The sequence below is a fragment of the Macaca mulatta genome, chromosome X, assembly GCF_049350105.2.
Source record: "Macaca mulatta isolate MMU2019108-1 chromosome X, T2T-MMU8v2.0, whole genome shotgun sequence".
In the NCBI taxonomy this organism is placed as follows: Eukaryota; Metazoa; Chordata; class Mammalia; order Primates; family Cercopithecidae; genus Macaca; species Macaca mulatta.
The window spans coordinates 161,366,449-161,387,793 of NC_133426.1; the positions used below are offsets into that span (position 1 = coordinate 161,366,449).

At 41.2% G+C, this 21,345-nt stretch overlaps 3 protein-coding genes across 6 annotated transcripts in view; 1 reads left to right on the forward strand and 2 right to left on the reverse strand.

Moving 5' to 3' along the window:
• Positions 1–6,448: 6,448 nt before the first annotated feature.
• CMC4 (C-X9-C motif containing 4) lies at positions 6,449–16,098 on the reverse strand. 3 transcript variants are annotated; one of them, XM_015128568.3, is made up of 3 exons: positions 15,855–16,027; positions 8,847–8,914; positions 6,449–6,820 (listed from the first exon to the last, which is right to left on the reverse strand). In XM_015128568.3, exons 2-3 carry the CDS (start codon positions 8,902–8,904, stop codon positions 6,672–6,674), a joined length of 207 nt encoding a protein of 68 aa, XP_014984054.1. In that variant the 5' UTR covers positions 8,905–8,914; positions 15,855–16,027; the 3' UTR covers positions 6,449–6,671.
• The window catches only part of MTCP1 (mature T cell proliferation 1), an 80,188-nt gene continuing 67,757 nt past the window's right edge, over positions 8,915–21,345 (reverse strand). Inside the window, 4 exon segments of the mRNA NM_001194094.1 lie at positions 8,915–10,291; positions 10,378–10,429; positions 10,511–10,681; positions 10,798–10,949. Of these exon segments, the coding sequence (NP_001181023.1) occupies positions 10,382–10,429; positions 10,511–10,681; positions 10,798–10,902 (324 nt within the window). The 5' untranslated portion in view covers positions 10,903–10,949 and the 3' untranslated portion in view covers positions 8,915–10,291; positions 10,378–10,381.
• BRCC3 (BRCA1/BRCA2-containing complex subunit 3) overlaps positions 16,399–21,345 on the forward strand; it is a 48,032-nt gene continuing 43,085 nt past the window's right edge. The window contains exons 1-3 of one of the 2 annotated variants that reach the window (XM_001097957.5): positions 16,399–16,541; positions 17,217–17,233; positions 18,311–18,368. In XM_001097957.5, the coding sequence (XP_001097957.2) occupies positions 16,419–16,541; positions 17,217–17,233; positions 18,311–18,368 (198 nt within the window). In that variant the 5' untranslated portion in view covers positions 16,399–16,418. The remainder of the gene's footprint in view (positions 16,542–17,216; positions 17,234–18,310; positions 18,369–21,345) is intronic. The other variant, XM_015128579.3, reaches the window with a different exon arrangement.

Below are 21,345 nucleotides of genomic sequence, written 5' to 3' on the forward strand. Positions count from 1 at the left end.
GCATGAAAGATTTTGGTATCTTGGTGTCTACTTTCTTTTTTAGTTGGCTTTACATTACAGAAAGAGCTATTTAAATCTGTTATAATTATGCCGACAAAATTGGCAGCATAATTATTATAATTGAAAAATCCGATGTTGTCCAGGAATGTTTTCTACCATACAGGATAATGTATCTCATGGCTGTTTCCAAAGGGTTTATTTATTGTAAAACGAGTGATTTAGGTGGGAAAGGGAAGATCTTGGATTTTTATTTCATAGAAAAGGTTTTAAGCTTTGAAATGTGAATGAAGTATTCTTATCAAAACATTAGGGGTGGCCATAACTCCTCTGTGCCACTTTTATTTATTTTTTTTTTATCTAGTTAGTTTGAAATATAACATTTAAACCAGAATTTTAAAGAAGTAGCTTTCTAGGGATTCCGAATTAAGAAAGATACATATTGTATCTTTCTTGTGATACATGTGAAGTAAATTTCCGTCAAGTGTAATCTACCATCTCATGACGACCACAACCTCTAGAATTCTTTAAAAGCTTACACATGCACACACACGCACACACACACATGCATACACACAGAATCTTAGCATATTTTGCTGTAGTGGCATGTTACCATGTCTACAGTCCCAACCAGAATATCAGTCAGCTTTCAGAGGGTAAGACTTCTGTCTTCACCATTATACTCACAGGGCTTAGCACTTAATAGGTGCTGAGTATTTGTGGAATGTATGAATAATGACTTTATAGAAAGAAAACTCACTATTAAAGGTTAGTTTTACTCAGAATTAATCATTAATCTTGGAGATGATCTCTTGTGAAATATGAGTGTGTTTCTAAGGCCATACATTTAAAAATGTTTGCATTTTAACCCGTCTTGAGAATGATGTATTGAATTTGAAAATCAAAACTACCAGTGGATGTGTGGAACTTTACAGAAATCACCTATTTGTGTTTTTCTCCTTACATTTAAGGAAACATAAGCCATTTTGTTTGCAATATGTATGAATCATCTCAAAACCATTATGGTATGAGCCTCTTTGCTGTGTATTTTTCTATAAGAACTTTTTTTTTCACTTTTTATTATGGATGCTTTCAGGAATATATAAAAGTAGAGAATATAGTGCAATAATCCCCCCATGTATCTATCACTCACCTACAACAAAATTATAGCTATGCTCATTTTTACCAATTATTGTGAAACAAATATCAAAATGTCATTTGATCATATTTCAGTATGTATCTCTAAAAGGTAAAAATTATTTCTAAAAATCATAAATATAGTACCTCATCATATCAAACATTAACAGTAATTACATAATATCCAAAATCTGATCAGTGTTCAAAATTTCCTTGTCTCAAGTATTTTACATTTAGTTTGTTTGAATCAAAATTCATGCAAGGTTCACATTGTATTTGCATGATTTGAATAAGTCTCTTAACCTTATATATCCTCCTCTAAATTTTTGTTTGCTATATATTTATATCTATATATATTGATATGGATATATGTAGTGACACTGAGTCATCTGTTTCCTGCTTCCCCATACTCTGCCTCTCCTGACATCTGGGTCTCTTGGGTTATGCCATATATGGTGATAGTGACTGCAGCCACTTTAGCTGTGTGACTTACCCACAGCAATGGGATGGTAACAGCAAAGCTAACCAAAATGCTCTGTGCCCCTTTGGGTTGCATGTGGGGAGACTGGCCACCCAGTGCCTCTCCAGTGGGTGCATCTGTTTTTCCTGTGATTATTGGTGAGTACAGCAAAGATTAGCAGGTGGTTCTAAATTACCCTGAGTAGGTTGTAATAGTCTGGCCTCAGACTCTATCCTGATTGTCTGAATTAAGATCTGTAGGTAGGTCTCTCCTGAAGTTTTTTCCCAGCTGGTTGTCTCTAGGACTGTGAGGGTCATGGTTGAGGTCAGTATTGCAGGTTGGCCTCATCCTGCTAGTATGAGAATGGCTGTGAGTTCTGCCCACTATGTGAGTCCACAGCGCCCACTTGGGATTGTACAGAGCTGGCATGGAGGTTGAACACGCACAGCTGCACACCTTGTTTTCAGTTTAGCTGAACCATCAGTGAAGTAGGCTCAGGCATTTAGAGGTACCTGTGAATCAAGGCCCTATTGTGCCAGCATCTTTGTTTCAGGTGGTGAAGTGGGAGTTAAGGTTTCCCCCAAAAGAACAGCTACCACTCCTCCATGCAAAACCGAGATGATTCAAGGACCAGGCAGCTCCACCTTTCAGTGCACTATTTTCATTTGACTGGAGAGGCCTGCTGAGCTAGGCACGTATTTTCTCCAGTAGCAGAGTCCAATAACGTTCCTAATTAGTGGTGGTGGGGCAGAAGTTTTTCCTTGGGAAGAGCGTTGTCGCTGTGTATGGCCCAGAGAAACTTGACTTGGAATGTGTTCGGAGTTTCATCGCCCCCTTGTGGCGGCGACGTGGTGACACCGCACTCAAGGCTTCCAACTTGTCAACCAATAGGATGGCATCAGGGACCCCTTCTGTCCCCTTCCAGGCTACTGTGGGTCCGCCCTGCGTCCTCGCCACTTTGAGCCACCCTTTGACCCAGCGTCTCTCCTGCAATGGGACCTGGTGGGATGGGGACTTGGAGTATGCTACAGGAGAGGTAGAACGTTTGAGTCTCTTCTTTCCAAGGTTCTCCCCAGAGTTGGAGAGCAGAGACAGATCCAGGGGCACTTCCTGGCGGCTGCCTGCTCGGGCTCAACAGATGGAGTCCAATGTTTCAGTCTCCCCCAAGGATGTGTATCCTCATTGCTGACACGGGAGCTGGGTCGGGGGAGGGATGTGGTGGTGGGGACCCTTGCCTGAGCAGCCCATTGTCGTGTTACTGTCATTGTGATAATCTATTAGCATGACTCTCCTCCCAAATGGCCACTTGTTTGCTGCCATCTCCTGCCATTCAGCCTCCAGATATTCATTAACAGGACAGTGGGGTTCTTGACTCCCCCACCACTGGGATGACAGTCCTTGCTACTGGATCTGGGCAGTTACTGTCTCATGGATGCTGGCAGAAGACGATTCAAGTTGGAGGACCAGATTCTATAAGGAATGAACTCTTGCATAATTCTAGCCAACATACTCTTGGGGTGGGTGCTTCTGGTTTTGGAAAGCAGAGTTATTGTGTGGTTAACTATTGTAAGAATAGTCTCTCCATCATTCTTTCGTTTGATGGTTGCCAGAAAGATGGGCATAACTAATGGCTGGGCTCTTATTTGGAACAGTTTGGGAATCTGCTTGAAAAAAAAAATGGTACACTGATGGATTTGAAATTTCTGAGTATCATCAATGTTTCATGATGATGTCAATTTCTTCTCAGAGGGAAGCTCACAGCCAGTTTTGGACCCCAGATAAAAATTTGACTGCTGCCCTCTGCTCCCTCCACCAAATTATCAGCTTCATTTATCTGTCATGAAATCCAGTATGATTTCTCGGAAATCAGGCCCAGAACTAAAATACATTTTCTGCCCAATTCTCTAAGAGGTCACACTAACATTTGAGTAATTGGGCAGAAAACCTATTTTAGTTCTGAGCCTGATTTTTCTAGAAGTCATATGGTGTAGCTTATATTTCTGATGCTTGTATTCTTTTTAAGGGTCATGAATCGTAATACTTTTTAAAAAGAAAACTGTTGCACTTTTTCACATTTGTATAAAGCTTTAAAGTCAGCTTATTGACTTGTCAAAACTGTCTTTTTAAATTTTAAGATGGTAAGAAATGACATTATTGAGAGCAGTGGTTTTCATCCTTGCTTGCACTTGGCAATCACCTGTGAAATTTTAAAAACTACTAATGCCTGGCTCTCATCCTACAGATTCTGATTTCACTGGTCTGGGGTGCTGTTCAGGCATCCCAAGGTTTTAAAGTCTTAGCTTTTTCTAATGAGCAGCTGAGACTGAGAACCACTGAAGTACAGAGTTGGAAGCTGGTGCTGAAAAAATGAAGAGTTTTGCTTAACAGGGCTTTAAGGCCTTTTATATTAAGTGCCATACAACTTCAGATGCCTTCTGAACACTGAACACAAGTGTAATATTATAGTTCATTAAATGTCTTAGGAATCGTATGGAGTGAATGCAAGGAAAGGAGTTGTTGCACTGTGGCAAAGTGGAAGAGCAAGGGCTTTTTCTAGCTAAAAGGTCAGTCACTAACCAAGTGATTAAATGTAGCATCACTAATAGCCAACTTAACGGTTGTTTTTTTTTTTGGGGGGGGGGCGGTTTCTAAACTGGGAGATCATAGTTTTCACCTTCCTAGAGTTCTTTCCTTAAGACTGACATTCAGTGTTAATGTTGGTCCCTAGCAATAAGAAGCACTCAGTAAATGTTAAGCCTTTTATAATGGCTATTTTATTTTTTTGTATATCATAATAGTAGCTAAGAATAATAAGAGTTAAATTAATGTCTTCAAATAGATTTGTTGACTTACACTGAGACAATCCTTTAAAGGAAAGAACTGATTTGAACCTTTCAAAACCGAAAGAAAGTAGTATACTGATACAGTTTGGATCCACTGAGTCTCATGTTGAACTGTGTTCCCTAATGGAGGTGCATCCTGGTCACAGGTGATTGGATCATGGGGGTGGGTTTCTCATGGATGGTTTAGCACCATCCCCTCTTGGTACTTTACTCATGATAGTGAGTTCTCATGAGATCTGGTCATTTAAAAGTGTGTGGCACTTCACCCCTCACTCTCTCTTGCTCCTGCTTTGGCCATGTGGAGTGCTCACTCCCCTTTTGCCTTCTGCCATGACTGTTAAGTTTCCTTGCACTTGCATCCCTAGAAGCCCATCAGATACCAGTGCAATGCTTCCTGTACAGCCCATGGAACTGTGAGCCAACTAAACCCCTTCTTTATAAATTATCCAGTCTCAGGCATTTTTTATAGCAATGCAACAATGGACTAATACATATACTTTAGCGTAAAAACATTTAAAAGAGTCTGAAACTGGAGTAGTTAACTCAGTAAAAATAAGCAATAAAACACAGAAAAACAATCTATTTGATCATGCAGTGATTCCTAAAGTAAATCCTAGTACCACTATCAACTGATAATTTTAAATGTAATTTAGATTTGTAGATGGTGTAACATTAAAGTTGTATAATGTTTTATTGTTTTATTATTAACACAAGACTTCATTTAAATTTCATGGGGATTTAGCTCTGTTACTCTGGTTTGTGAACCAAACGTCTCTAAGGCAGCATTTTTCTAAGTCTCTCTGGAGAGCATTCACACACACAGATGCAAAACAGGTTCACTTAGGCTTTTTGAAAGCTCTGAAGTCTGACAGGAAATTAACCTGTTTACTTGTATGCAACCTAGCATTCCCCAAACTTACCTGAACACAGAAGCTTTTTTTTTTCTTCTGGTTACAGCAATTCCTAGAAACACTCTGAGGAATGCTGCTTTAAGGAAAACAGTTGGTCTCAAATAATCATGGTATTTTAACATCAGGAACCTAGCAGAAATTGTTCCTGCTTTTAGTCATCTTTTTCTTTTTTAGAGGACGGACTTTGGTGGTTCAAGCATCCATTTGAGGAAAGCAAATGGCCTGTTGCATGCTGCCTCCTCCTACTTCATAAAGTGACTGACAACTGTCAATAGGCTTCATTCAGCAGCTTTGTATTAATATTGTCTGGATCCTCTGTAACAGGTTTTTATTATTACGATATGAAGAATAGATAAACCAACTAAGTTTGAATTATCTTGCTGCCTACCTGACTTCCAATGAAAATTTTTTCTTCAGTTCCTTCATGATAAATTAAGGATCATTAAACATTACAAGCATCATTTCTATGCCTTTCTTACCACTGACTGAATATTAAGCACTTCTGGTTAGTTGCTGGGGTGGGGATGCAAAAGCAGAAAGAAATGCTCTTACTGGCATCTGGAAAGACACTTTTTGCTCTGTATTTTTGGAAGTGCAAAAGGTAATGAGTTAGTTTAAAGGAAACTTTGAATTAATTTAGCATATAATCTATAAAAGGTATCAACATTGGCTCACACCTGTAATCCCAGCACTTTGGGAGGCCGAGGTGGGCAGATCATGAGGTCAGGAGTTCCAGACCAGCCTGACCAACATGGTGAAACCCCATCTACTAAAAACACAAAAATTAGCCAGGCGTGGTGGTGCATGCCTATAATCCCAGCTACTCGGGAGGCTGAGGCAGGAGAATGGCTTGAACCCGGTAGGCCGAGGTTGCGGTGGGCTGAGATCGCACCATTGCACTCTAGCCTGGGTGACAGAGTGAGACTCCATCTCAAGAAAAAAAAAGGCATCAAAATTGTGATGCTGGAAGTGAGTCCTTTCACCTAACATACCTCACAGGACTTAAGTTTGATGAATGGCACTAGTGGTCTGAACTTCAAGAGAATTCATTAATACCCTATATCTAATAGTCTTAAAATACATTTAGTACAAAACCAAACTTTTTCTCTTAAACAGGTTTATTTTAGCAGCTCAGTATATTACATTCTACATATTTGTCTTTTAATGTGTTTATATTTCTGCCTGTTCTGCATAGATGGCATATTCATTAACTTTTATAACTGACTTTTTCATTTGCTATTTGCTGCTACCTGACCTGAAGAAAGTCAGGAGGATAAAAAAAATTCATTTGGTGGAAACATGGAGCAGCACTTCAGCAGAACTTTACTTTGATGCAGACTTCAGTGTTAGGTTTTCTTCCTCTTCTTTTTCAAATCCTGAACAGACGACAGATCTTCCCTTGGGATACTGAGCACAACACTTACGCAGTTCTTGGATGACAGCCTGACACTTTGATTCCATGTAGTTGTTGGCTGAAAAACATACAGGCAGAGTCTAGTCATGATCTCATAGGACTAAGGTACAGGGAAGTTTAGATCAGTGCTTCCACCCCTTTTCACTGAAGATATACCAAAATCCACTGAATTCTTTCAAATTTAGAGACCTGTCAACAGGTTCATTAGGAAGAAAAGTATGATTTACAAAGTGGTTGAAAGCGATTTTAATATATAATTTCCTTCAAGGTTGAGTTGATAGCATGCACCTTTTTCCAGGACATTGGTTTTTAACATCATTATTATTACTGGTCACTAATTTGATGAATTAGGAAAATGCACCTAAACCACACATTATTTTGCATACAGTTTAAGCTGATTGTTAGACCTCCCCTACTAAGGCTGTGCATCAGGAATTGGCAAACTGCAGCCTTAGGGTCAAATTCAGCCCGTTTTTACAGCTGGGAGCTAAGAATGGATTTTAGATTTTTAAAGGGTTGTAAACACACAACACATACACAATATATACAACAAAGGCCTTTGGCCTCCAAAGCCTAAAATATTACTTGTTTGGCCTTTTTCATAAAACATTTACAGATCCCTACCATACATAAACACTAAGTTAAGAAGGACCTGACCTAAAAGCTCTAGGTCAGCTGAAGTTAATGAGTCCCCCAGTACTAAAATGGGGTACATAGTAGTTAGCTCAGGATAGGAAAGACAATTCTGATTAGAAAGGCAGTATAGCAGGGTGGGTAACAGTCCAGATTTGGAGCTAGACCAAGGGTGGGGTTGTGGGATGTTCAAATTGTCACCATACCTCTTACTAGCTATGTGACCCTAGTCAAATTACATAACTTCTGTGTCTGTTTTCCCCTTTATGAAATGGGGGTCATAGTAGCACCTACCTCATGGATGAAAGGCTTAATATGTATAATGTCCTTATAACGGTGCTTGTCATCTAGTGAGTGCTTAATGCTAACTCTTAGTCTTTCCAGTTCTCAATCCTCCCACACTGTGCTAAGGGGGTGTCACCAGCTCTTTTTAACTTATTTTTTCCCTTAGCCATGGGTTATTTCAAACAAGGTAAGGATTTATTTGGGAGAAGGAATTCAATGCAAAAAACTTTTTCCTTTTCCTTAAAGTTGGAGGGAAGAAAAGTTTAACTAAAATGGCATTATTATACATCCAGATTTTAATCTAAAAGATTTTATAAAATATTGCTTACATCAAAAAATGAAAAGTCCAAGAATGAAAGCTAAAAGTCCAAGGAAATACACAAAGGATTTCTTTGGTGGTGAATCTTTGGGGGAACTCTGAACATTTTTCCTTCATACCTTTCTATATTTTCACGACTGTCCATCTCTATCTATTACTTTACTAGTGGGGAAAACTTACTAAAAATTTTTCAAATTCAGATAGCCTTATAGCTTTTTCTATTTGCTCTTCTGGCAATAATCATTTACTGATTAGAAAACTAAAATCCTCCAACATTTGGTCAAACTTAGTAGTTGGACAAATGGACAAATCACCTCAAATATGCTTTAGTTGAGATTCACCTCTGCCTTTAAGAGTTAGCTGATGGCTTTGGCAGCCTGAATTCCAATTGTTATTTCAACCCCACCTCTTCCAGATTGCTTTTAAAAAGTGAATTGTCAGCTGCAGTGAAGTATAACCAACCAATTTAAAACTAGCCTTTTAGTAAAAACAAACAAAAAAACCCTTTTGCTTAGCTCAGTAATTCTCAACTCTGGCTGTGCATTAAAATCACCTGGTTAGTTTTCTCGCCTGATTCCCAGCCAGACCCTAGCCCCAGGAAGTCTGAATTGTTCTAGGTAAGTTTTTAAAGATCTCCAGGTGATGCTAATCACCTGGAGTGAAAACCCCTAGCTTTGATCACATTTTTATTTTCTCCATCTTTGATGATACAATGAAGAGAATCTTCAGGATAATTACATATATGTTACATTCTTAAAAAAGAGTTAATACAGATAAAAGAATAATTGGTCTCTTATAGTTAGTTCACAGTGGAAAAATATTTTTAAAGCATTTTACAATGTACTACCTTGTAAACATTTCTGTATCTCACAGGCTTGCTTCTGGCACGGATCCTTCTGCGGCATATCCAGAAAACTAAAACAAGAAAAATGATTTTTATTTTCCTTTTTTCCATTAAGACTTTAAAGCCCCTCTACGTGGAATTTTCTTCTGAGACAAGCAGTATGCCCTTACAATTGCTGGAAAATAATTACACTAAAAATACTCTTCCCAAACACAGGATGAATCAACTGTATTTTTATAATATCCATTTCATTAGGCTTGGAAGATATAAATAGCTTTACATGGAAGAAAAAAACCTTGAATTCAATCAACTCTTTTTGAATACTGTAAACCAACGTTAGGCTAGAGGAGCCGACGGCGCAGCCTGGCTCTATCATTCGCAGAAGAAACCCTTGATAAATGATTAAACTCCTTGAGCTTTTTTTATTACTCATATATAAAATGGGAATCATACCTACCTCAAAGCATTGACAGGAGGATTAAATGTGATAAAGTATATAAGGTACATACAATAGTGCCTGGAAGGCAGAAAGGACTCAATACATGGTAGCTATTATTCCCAAGACTTTTTTTTTTTTTTAAAGTAAAACCTTACTTTTAATGTATATAAACTGTTATGACTACTTTAACTCAGGAAATTTTTTTACAAGTAGTAAATGTTTTCCTAGGAATCAGCAATATTTGGTGTTATTACTTCCTGAGAAAGGTGCCAGTTAAGCAGCTAAAATGGTTTTTCTTGAAGTTCTTATAGAAACCAGCTTATTTAAAATATCTGTAATCAGAGAATGAATTTAAGAACCCACAATTTTGATCAGCAACTTCCAGTAATTTGAAGACACGATTTCAGATAGAAAAAAAGGCCCAGAAGCCTTTGTAGCTAATTTCATCAATGCATATCTCTTTTCAGAGCCCTCTAAATACTCAGTAGATCCAAATTAGGTCAGTACTGGGATGGGAAACACTGGAGCAAAACCTAGGATATTTACAGGATGGGAGAAGGAAAGGCAGGTGAATTGCTGCAGGGCAAATAAGCGACAAATAGATGTTGATGCTGCTAGGAGCTGCTCTCTTCTCTCTAAATCAGTACCAAGTCCTTGGTGATCAGGGCATCTGTTCTGTAGAAGGTGCTGACTTTTGTGGGATTCATCAGATCCCAGGTCCAGCCGATGATGTCCATTAAGGGTTCTATGGCAATTTCCAAAGGAGTCAATTTCAAGTTACGGATCCTGACTAAGTGCTTTTGTTGACTTGCTTTCTGCCTACGTAACCTCTCTCTGCAGTTTCACTTGCAGTATTCTTCATGACCCTTCCTAAACTTCTGTTTCTTGAGCAGTTTTTCAACCCACTCCCTCCCCCCAGGCCCAAGGGTGGGTGCACTGCAGTAGTGGATGAAGTGATTGCCAAATACTGAACAGAACAAAGGAGCATATCTTCGTAGAATCCCAGCACCTGGAAAAAAAAATCATTAAAATCACCACAACTGAATAGAGCCAAAACAAAGAGGGGGAGGACGGAGGAGAAATAGAAATACATACCAGGTTAGTCATCAGGCAAAAGCTTAAGCAACAGCTCCTGTACTCCCCTGACCTGTCAGAAAAAGAAAAATTTATGGAGTACTCTGTTACGAGAGTCTCAATACAATGGAAAATAATTAAGCAACATGTGTACCATTAAATGATGCTGTATCTGCCACAAGCGAGAGTTGTTATCCATGTAGCGCTCCTCCGGGTAGAGTTGCCACATGAGAGGTAGCTGGGAGGTAAGAAGGTGACTTGGCCTAGCTGCGTCACCTAAGGGAACCTGAATTTGCTGGACTCGTGCCCTTAGGAAACTCGTCTCCTAATGGAAAGGAATGATCAAAAATAAAACCAAAGACTTCAGAATATTGAGACTGGAATAGAAACCAAGTTACTTGAAAGCAAAATCAAAGAAATAAGCAAAATGTAAACAGTTACCTCTTCCACGACGGCCACCCACGTGCGCTGGTATTCGTCGCGGTAGATACCCTCTTGGTGAACCCAGAGGTGATCGGGTGGAGCCCCCACATCCTCTCCTGCCATTCTGGGCTTTGGGTTCCAATTCTAGCCCTGCTTTTCTCCACCTAAGCCTGCAGCACCCGCGCACAGGACACAGGTGTGACTTTTTGGGTTTGAATGAACTCACCAGTAAGCAAGGTGATCTGGTAGTAGCAACCACTAACCAGAACCAAACCTCATATATGTCTATTTGCACAACCTAAATAGAACCAAGGACATCTGAAGCTTTCTGCAAGACAACTGAAGTGACACTCAGGCAGAGCCTCAGGTAGTGCTGCTGACTGCAAAGCGCTCAAGAATTTGGCTAGGTGAGGAGTTCTGTGGAAATGTAGGACTAGCACTACAGGAAGCGGGGCAGTGGTCTCACACGTACTGCATTCACAAGCGGTGTCTGGCAAAATGTAGTTAGCAATAGAATATGCAAAGAGCGTGCCTAAGGACACACTTATTTTGGCAGGAAGGCAGTATAACAGACACATGCATGCCATATTCCCCAGGTAAAAGCCACTTCCAAGCAGTTTCCATTTTAAAAGGTAAGATTCTGAAGGACATATATGCATGGCTTTCAGAGTTGAAATTGAAAGTTTGTTTTAAGGGCAAAGGATCTATTTATCAGTGTACTAAGAAAGTTTACAAATAGCGGATGGGCATTTCTAGAAGGGGATTTTCTTGTTAGGAAAAGTAAGCTAGCTTCATGGAATTTCTGAGCTGCAAGAGATTTTGGGGATCACAGTGATTTGGAGCTGAGTGAGTGCAAATGAAAGTTATCCATCTAGGTCCTTGTTTTATTTTAGTAATTCTGCAGGATGTTACAGGAGCCCATGTTTCCATAGAGGACTAGGTTTAAATTTTGACTTCCTAAGCCAGAAGACCAGAAGCACATTTGAGAGGTGTAAAGGAAGCATACCTCCTGAAGCATTTGAGTGGTAGGGCAAACTCTCTCTATAATGATCCTCTGCCCAAGCCCCAGATCTCATTTTAGGACCTCACAATAACTTGATATGCATTTGCATGAGTGAATCTTCTAGACTTTACTCACAGCATTATAGCGCAGTTGTACTGTATTTCTACCTTTGGCCAGAGTATAGATACGGCATTGGGGGAGCTGCCCCACAAAACAAAGACCTCCTATTCTCATTAGGTGGGAAAGGAAATGCAGCGTGGGAGGGTGGTTGTTAGAGTCCTCAAAGTGAGACTGTCAAGAGCAACCAGATGCTTCACCCATTATACCCTGAGTGCATCTGACTCTGAGCCTGGTGCAAGCTCCTTGGTTTTCATACATATGTGCTCTCTCATTTCAAACTCATCTAAACTTTCTCCTTAACCAAATCCTGATTTCTCTCAATGGCAACACCACCATTCCTGATCCTGCAGACTCAAAACTTTTGAGTTATCTTGGATTTCTCCCTCTTATTCAGTTGCTACATCCTATATGTCACCAATTCCAGCAGGCACTACAACTACCACTGCAGTTGAGATCAACTTTCCCCAAATACCAGGCTCATTTCTAGCTCCATACCCTTGCTCTTGCTTTCCATTTGCCTAAAATGCCTCCCTGGGCCTCTCTGCCTATCTTAAGTGCTATTATAGCAGAGTCCAGGTGCCTGCCTCCTCTATGAAAACTTTAGAAAATTCTTGCCTCTTTTGACTACTGTAACATTTATATTTAAACAAAACCACCTTACACATTTGCTTTGCTTATTTCGCAAGTCCTGTCTTCCCGAAAGCACAGTACTGTATACTGCTCAACAGCAGGAATGACACAGTTCTGGGCACCCCAAGTCTCAGATACTGGTCAAGCAATGTTTCTGTGAACAGGTGTATATGTATGGTGGGTAGGGAAGGGAAACAAAGGAACGCCACAGTGGTTGTCATGATTGGCTACGTATATGTGGGTAGAGATTGATTCTCTAGGCATAAGCCTCTGGCTATACATAATTTTTTTCCAAAGCCCCCCCCTTTTTTCCCATTTGCAGATACAGTTGTTTTGCCTCTCCTCCTTCCCAGAGCTTTGGAAAAGAGAAATACAAACAAAAACCTGGTAAATACTAATGTCAAAATAAAATATATTAAATTCGGATTTCAAGCACAAAAGACTTAAATGTGGCCAATAACTGTTTTAAAAAAGTGGAAACCATGTGTTAAGGGTTTCAGGACCATCTCAACTTCATAGATAAGTCCTAGCAACAACCAACATGTTGACATTTAAATTTGTTTTGAATGGAAAGCAAAATTGCATTGGTTATACTGACATTAAAAGGAAATAATGCCAGTGGAATAGAGGGCAAAGAGATTGGAGATGATGGTCTGAGTTACTGAGTCACTACAAAGAGGCCTATGAGTTACTACAAAATATTCTCAGAAGAAAGGCAGTGTGATGTGCTGCTGTGACCCGAAGGTCAATATGCTGGGCATCAGAGAGATGAGCCTGGGAACCACCTCTCAGCAGTATCCTGGATTTGTGTGTGCTACCATTCAGAGGGCATGCAGGCCCAGAGAAAGACAACTGCAGTGACCAAGGGACAGAGAAGTCACCATATGAGCACGAACAAAATCCTCAGCACAGAAATGCAAAGGCTGAGGGAGAGGGATTCAGATCAAAGCCTATAAAATCACAGGTTTTATGAGTGGAAAAATGTGATTCTTAGAAAACTTGCTCCCAACATTTTCCTTGGTCAAATAAGTTTGGGAATCTTGGAGAGTCATAAAGCACATTAGTGTAGTAACTGTTCTGGCAAGTTATGCAGTAAAGAAACTTTATGTTAACATTTCCCAAATTTATTTGACTAGAGAACATTTTATTTGCACATGATACTTGTTTACAAAATTCAGGACTTCTCGAACTAAGACGAATCTTTTAAAACCTCAACATAGACTTAGGTACAAGGTGCAATACAATACATGGAACATAAACTTGTGCAACTCAACTCAAGGAATACTGCCAGCTGCAAATACAAATGAGTTCCAAAAATGTTTAGATAACTGCATAACTTTATCATCCACTAGAAGAGATTGTCCCCATGAGGGTCACCTTGATTTCAGGGCCAGAGAGCACACTGGCCCAGACAGACAATTTCTTAGTAAGGCATTTTGTAAATTAGGTTTTAAATGGGTGACATACAAGATAGAAGGGCTCTTAGGTAGTAATCTAAGTAAAACTATCATTTTTCCTTTACAGAATAAATTCTTTTGTGTCTTTTTAAAATAAGTATAGTTTGCTTTAATTGCCAGGTTGATGAACAGTTTTTAAACATTGATCAGTTGAATACGCTTATTTTATTAGAAGTCAATTAATAAACTCGTCCAATTACAATGAGTGAAATTACCAAGACCACAGGCCCAGGCCTGTGTACGAGTCCTGAGTCTGTCACTTACTAGCTTTGTGACCTTGGACAAGTTAACGTCTCTCCACCTCAGTTTCCTGAGGTGTAAAATGAGAATTAAAGAACATATTAATCACGATAGTCTTTATTTAGCATTCCTATATGTTTACATATATTGACTCATTTAATTTTCACAATCTTCATAGGGCGCTATGAGGTGGGCAGTATTATTATCATCCCCACTTAAAGGTGAGGAAAAGTAAGGCACAGAGAAGTTAGGTAACTTGCTCAAGGTCACACAGTGGGGAAGTTGTTGAGCTTGACTTCAACTGGGGCAGTTTACATGTACCAGGCATATAAATGCTTAGTATGTAGCATATAATAAGCTTGCCATAAATGTTAATAATTTTGGTCTACTCCAATTAAATGCCTGGAGCTGTAAAAGGCAGCCATGAGCATTAGAAAAGTTAGTGAACCTCATTCTGGAATATGAGATTGACTACCGCCGATAACAAACAAAAGGTATTTTTCTTCTTGAAAGTGCCTAAAGGCACTATATCCCATCACCAAATATTAATATCATAATAATAAGAACAGCCGTTCCTGCTCCATCAGGACGGGGCATACTAGCCACAAACAGTAACTGAAAATAACATATGATATAAAATTGAAACAAGAGAAAATTTAGACAGGTCCAATGTAACTGCACACGAAAATTTTCCAACCTTCATCATGATCAAATTAATTATAGAAAGATGTGCCACGTGATCCTTACAGATCGTTAGGTAAAAACGGAGGCTGCTGGCGTGCACATTACAGATCGTTGCACTGGATGGGGACCCTATGTGTGGGGAGACTTGGGTTGGAACTGACTTGGGAGAAAAGAGCAAAGCATCAACACTTGAAGTAGCACCTTGGGAATGTTCCCTTTCCAGTACTGCCATACCTGCCTGGCTTCAAAACTACACAAAGTAGAAAACCAAATCAAAGACACGAACACGGACGGGCTGTGGAGGCGGCACGGCATATATTGTGCTTTGATTTAGAATCGCTTCCAAAATCCACGTGTGATTCCTAGACTTGTGAGTTGGAAGATCTGTACTTTTATCCTTGGCACGTTTCACAAACCTCGAAATAAAATTACTTTTACATATATTTTCACTGTCTGATATCATCGAGACAAGGAGACCCGAGGAAACTTGCATTCTGGATACCTAATGTGATACATCCGAACTTGAATAAAAACTGAAGTTCTCCATTTCCCCTTCCCTGTATCCAACAAATAGCTACCTAAAAGCCTTTGTAGAAAGTAGCAGCAGCCAAGCTTAAGAGTGATACTTTTTCAGATACAGTATAACACTGTTTCTGCAAAAGGTTACTCACATGAATATAATGTTTCTTGGGCTAATTAATCCGCCTTGAGAACAGCTAGGCTAAAACTTCCAGGTCTCCCACCCTGGGCCACTCAAGCCAGGATCGCGACGTGAGCCCGGGGTGAGCCGAGGGGCATCCCGGGCCGAGGTCACTCGAACCGAAGTTATGAGGCGCGGGCCGGCAACCGGAAGTGGTCCAGGGAGAGTTGTACGAGATTCGGGGGCTGTGACTTGGAAATAAAACAAAATAAAATAAAACCTTAACTGTTTTGGGACTGACTTTCAAAAGAGCGTCCCCCTGGCTCAAGAGGCCGGCGTTCGCGGAGATGTCGTCTTAAAGGGCTGTCCCCCAAGCGTGTAGGCCGCGCACGGGTCTCCTTAGCGGGCGGGCAAAATGGGCGCCGGTACTCGGGAGGCGCCTGCCCAGGCGCCCGGGCGCGGCTCACAGAGTACGTCCGCCTGCGGCCCCAGAGCGCCGCCTCCCTGCCGCCCCCGCCGCCCGGCCTGACGCCCGGACCGCGGCCGGCCACCGCCCTCCGCCCCGACGGCCACGCCTGCCCCAAACCCCGCGGGCGTTTCCCAGGTGCTGCTGGGCGGGCCCCGCCCCCGCGCGCCAAGGCCCGCCCCCGCGCGCCAGCCTCGCGCCCGCTACCCCCTCCTCGCCCCCACAGCCCCGCCCCCACAGCCCCGCCCGCTCCCTAAGCCCCGCCCCCGAGGAACCCGCGCGCCGAAGGCCAGGCCTGGGCGGAGCGCAGAGCGCGGGGCGCTGGGGAGGCTGCGCCGCAGCACCCGGTTGGTCAGGACTAAGTGGGCCCGAGGCGGACGTGAGAAGGGTCGGGCCAAGATGGCGGTGCAGGTGGTGCAGGCGGTGCAGGCGGTTCATCTCGAGTCTGACGCTTTCCTCGTTTGTCTCAACCACGCTCTGAGCACAGAGAAGGAGGAAGTGATGGGGCTGTGCATAGGGGAGGTGAGTAGCTCTGTTAGCCTGTCCGGAACCCTGCTAAGCAGTCCCAGTGTGTCCCAGCGGTGGGTGCCAGCAGCTGCCAGGGCTGCGGAGGCCACAGGCATACTCGATTTAGATCCTTGGACACCCTTTACATAGCTCTGTCGCGGGGATCCCCGTTTCTTCTGGCCGCCTGACACTTGTTTAGTCTCCTGCGAGTCCCCGGCGGTATGTACAGGCCCCGGGAGCCTTGCCCTTTCTCCTGTAGCCTGGGGCTTCTCTTTAGATCTGCGCTTTTCGCCCCGTTGACCAAAACTGCAAGGCAGGTCAGAAAGACACTGGAGTATATTAAGGACGTCCGGGTATTACGATGCAGCAGCTGACCACGGTTAGAGCCCCTTGCCTCGCCTAGTCTTCCGTCTAGGGAGCAGAGATAACAACCAAAGCATTTGAAGGGTATCGAAGAGCCTAACAGAAGGTGCCGGGCTTGAAGGAAGCAAAAGTTTCCGCTGCATTGTGTTGAGGAGGGGCCAAAGAGGATGAGGAAATACAGTTTAGCTGTTTACGGGTCTAAAGTAATTCTCCAGTCTTTCATACCGTGTGCATGAACACATGACCTAATTGTCATATAATCTGCATATATATACGTCAAACAAACGTAATGTGATCAATAATGTTTTCTGCTTTTTCCCACTCTAGTTGAACGATGATCCAAGGTAAGACCGTATCTGTTTACTCATATCTTATAATCTCTAAGTCATTGTTAACTCAAAATTATGGCGACTTTGACAGTATTGTGTCCAGATCGTGTCTTAAATTAATTACCATTATCGCTCCGGGGCTCTCTCGATGCAATTTGAGTTCCACCCCAACCTTGAACTTTGGTTTCTGCCTTACCTCCTATTGAGTTGAGATATGGGATAAACATCTTAATAAGCATTATCATAATTGTTGGGTTTTAGGGATGAGACAGGGTCTCGCTCTGTCGCCCAGGCTGGAGTGCAATGGCGTGATCTCGGCTCACTGCAACCTCTACCTCCCAGGTTCAGGCGATTCTCATGCCTCAGCCTCTCGAATAGCTGAGATTACAGGTGCCCGCCACCACACCCGGCTTTTTTTTTTTTTTTTTTTTTTTTTTTTTTTTTTTTTTTTACAGACGGGGTTTCACCATGTTGACCAGGCTGGCCTCGAACTCCTGGGCTCAAGCAATCTGCCCACCTCGACCTCCCAAAGTGCTGGGATTACAGGCGTGAGCCACCTCGCCTGGCCTTGCTCAGTGTATTTCATGTTCTGTCTCCCGTTAAATGCCAGTGAGATATCAGGAATTTTCTTTGTGACAGAGAGCATATACGTTTAGAGGCATTTCCCCCTGTTGATCCATTCCTTCACGTAAATTGACAGTTACATTGCCTTTCCTCCTGATGGACCTCAGTGATCTCAGAGATCCCCAGTAGCTTCAATGCTTGACGTGGTGAAACCTTTTGGTAACGTTTTAATTTAAACTTCACATCATAACATAGTGTACTTCTCAAGCCCACCTCCTTAATTCCCAGGATTCCAGGAATTTAGCTTTGTCTATGATAACTTTATATACTCAGCCACTTGTGCATGTGTCCCAGATTGCTTCTAACAGATATAGAGTGCAGCTCTAGTCTCAATTCAGTTTCCCTCCTCTTCTTTGGTCTCTGCTAAGATTTCATTGCGAAAACAGTTAATCCTGTTATTTTGCTTTAATTCCTTTTTATATTCCAAACCCCACTTCCTTTTTTTTTTTTTTTCTAATTTATTCCCAGTAGGAGTGACTCCAAATTTGCATATACTGGAACTGAAATGCGCACAGTTGCTGAAAAGGTATGTGTGCTAAAATTTTGCATGATGGAAACTTGCAGTTGGGGAAAGATTTCTGTAATCCAGTGATCTCAGCCAGAGTATGTGGTTTCTGGCTGGATGAGATATTCTTTCTAGTAAAATCAGAATCTGCTCACTAGGAATGGGACCTAATTTTCTGTTCTTTGTAGCAAATTGTCTCTACTTGATCAAGATTAATAATCACTGTCAGTACCACCCTCTTGCTGCTCTCCTTGCTGTCACTGCCTGTTTTCTGGCCCTTCTTCCACTTTCCTTGAGACTTTGGCATGTGGTTCACATCACTATTACCTCTTTATCCCGAATTCCAACATCTACTCATGCAACCCTCTCTTCTTAAACAGGCAAACTAACCATAGCATCATAGTTCTTAGTCTACCTTGACTTTTTTCTTGTCTGCACTCCTACACCACCTTTTTTGGCATGCTCTAGCCTTGATGGTCTAGCGTAATGCTTCTCACTTAATCGTGGTATAGGACTGGTTATTGTTTTCCCCAATCTGTCACAGACTGATGCTTTTGTAAAATACAATAAAAATGAATTATTTCCCCCTCCTCCCACCAGGTTATCAGGCCACAGCTTCATCTACTTATACAAACTTCACCTTAATCACTTTGCATCTCTTCGCATATCAAAGAAATAAGTCATCTTCCTATCCAAAGCTGCAGCTTCTTCAGAGACCCTGTTTATCAATGTTCTGTCTCTTTTCTGGGTCTTTTCCCTGTCACCTGGTTCTTTTCTCTTAGGATAAAAATATGCTTAAATTACTCTCGTTTTCAGAAAGGAAAGCTACTTCTTAATCCTGTATCTTCCTGTAGTCACTACTCTTATATCCTTCCTTTAATAGCCAGACTTCTTAAAAGAATGGGCTACAATTACTACTCCTTCACCTTCCCCAGTCAAACCCACTGAGGTTTGGTTTCTAATTCTACCTTCGGTGGATTATTTCCTGGTGCTTATCTTAGTCTTTCTCCTTGAATCTCTGAACTTTCATGGGTTTCTGTTGGTTTTGCTGTATTCCTTTTATTCCTGTTTCCCCCTTCCCACAATCATTTGTGGGCTTCTCTTCCTCCTCTGTCTATGCATTAAATATTACTCATTCCTCTTAGGCACTGAAATCTCTGACTAAAGTAAGAAAGAGAGAAAGAAACAATTCACCCTAGGCATCAGTTACTATGATACATTCCAAATCTTAATAATGTAATTTTATTATTCAAGATTTCATGCCCTCGTCTTGAGTTTTATGTCAGTTTTTACTGTCTAAATTAGATATTAAACTTTATTAGTTAAGCTGCCTTTTTAGTATTGCATAGTGTATTTTTTATCCTTTTATTTGTAGCCTTTCTATGTACTAATATATAAAATGTGTCTTATTAGTGGTAAAAACTTTAAAAAAAAATCCAGTGTGATCATCTTTTTAAGTGGAGTATTTAGTTGAAAAGCAAAACAAAAATAAACCACAAAAAAAAAGAAATATAATGTGAGCCTCGAATGTGAGCCATATGCATAATTTTAAATTTTTTAGTAATCACAGTAAAAAGGAATAAATGAAATTAATTTGAAGGGTGTATTTTATTTAACCTAAGTATGTGAAGGATTATTATTTTAATATGTAGTGAATATTAAGAAATGTTGAGATATTTTATATTCCTTTTTTCTCTTTTGTGTTGTCTTTGAAGTCCATGTGTATTTCATACTTGCTGCACATCTGAAATCAGACCTGTTGCACAGTGAAAATCTATAGCTGATTTCAAAGGCCTCCTCTCAGATTTCACCCTTGTCCCTTCAACATCTGATAATGTTAAGCCCACTCTTTCCCCTGAAACTCTTGTACCATTTCATTGTTCTCGTTTTGCCTTCTTTGTCTTCTTCCCTGGCCCTTCTTGTTCTTCCCCACACTAAATGTGGCCACTCCCCTTGATTCAGGCCAAGACCTCCGCTCCCTGACTCCACACCTTTTTTGTCCACTCATAAACGCTTTATTGATTTCTGCATTGATTCTGTTTGAGTCTAAGCTATAATCCCACTTGCCTGCTAAAAATTGCCATATTGTATATCTCTCATCCCAGATTATCTCATCTGAAAACAAGCTCTTCTTTCCTTCCTGACCCTTTCTAAACTTAGATCTGCCTCACATCTTCTACCTAGTTTCAACCTTGAAACTTTAGAATCATCTTTGACCGTTTCCTGTCTACCATCACCCATGGTCCATAAGCTACCAAATGTTGTAGATTCATTCTTTTTAATGGGTCTCAAATCTGTTTCTTCCATCTCTGCCATCTGCTTAGCCCAGTACTTCATTGTTACTTCATCTACAGTTTATCTGAAATAATTTTTTTCCTTTGAGTTCATCCTGCAAATTATGGCTTGGCATTTCAGGTCTTGTACATTCTCACTCCAACTTTCTTAGCCTTGCCATCTGCCATTTCACCTCAAGCTCTGTGTCTAAATCACTTGGCCAAGTTGTCTCCCAGACACCTCATTCACACTTTACTACTTCCATTTGGCACCTGTAGAAATGTGTTCCCCCCACTTCCCACAGTAATCAAGGAATAGATACACTTGTCTGCCTTTTCTGTGAAGATTTTTTTCTTTTTTAGATTCATATCCTGCTTATGTAAAAGATTACTTTTCTAATGTAAGTGAGTTCTTTCCTCTGAGCTCCTGTATTAGTCTGTTATCACACTATAAAGAACTCTCTGAGGCCGGGTGCGGTGGGTTATGCTTGTAAGGTCCTGAGGTCGAGGCGGGCCTGAAGTCAGGTGTTTGAGACCAGCCTAGCCAATTTGGCTACCAAAAAATACAAAAAGCCAGGCGTGGTGGCATGTGCCTGTAATCCCAGCTGCTGGGGAGGCTGAGGTGGGAGAATCGCTTGAACCCAGGAGGCAGATGTTCCAGTGAGCTGAGATTGCACTGCTGCACTCCGGCCTGGGCAACAGAGTGAGACTGTGTCAAAAAACAA

Bases quoted from the DNA above. Each gene is read 5' to 3' on its own strand.
- CMC4 (XM_015128568.3), bottom strand. From the start codon at position 8,904: ATGCCGCAGAAGGATCCGTGCCAGAAGCAAGCCTGTGAGATACAGAAA. The intron at 6,821-8,846 runs GTAGTACATTGT...TATGTTTTTCAG, and splicing joins GATACAGAAATGTTTACAAG to CCAACAACTACATGGAATCA.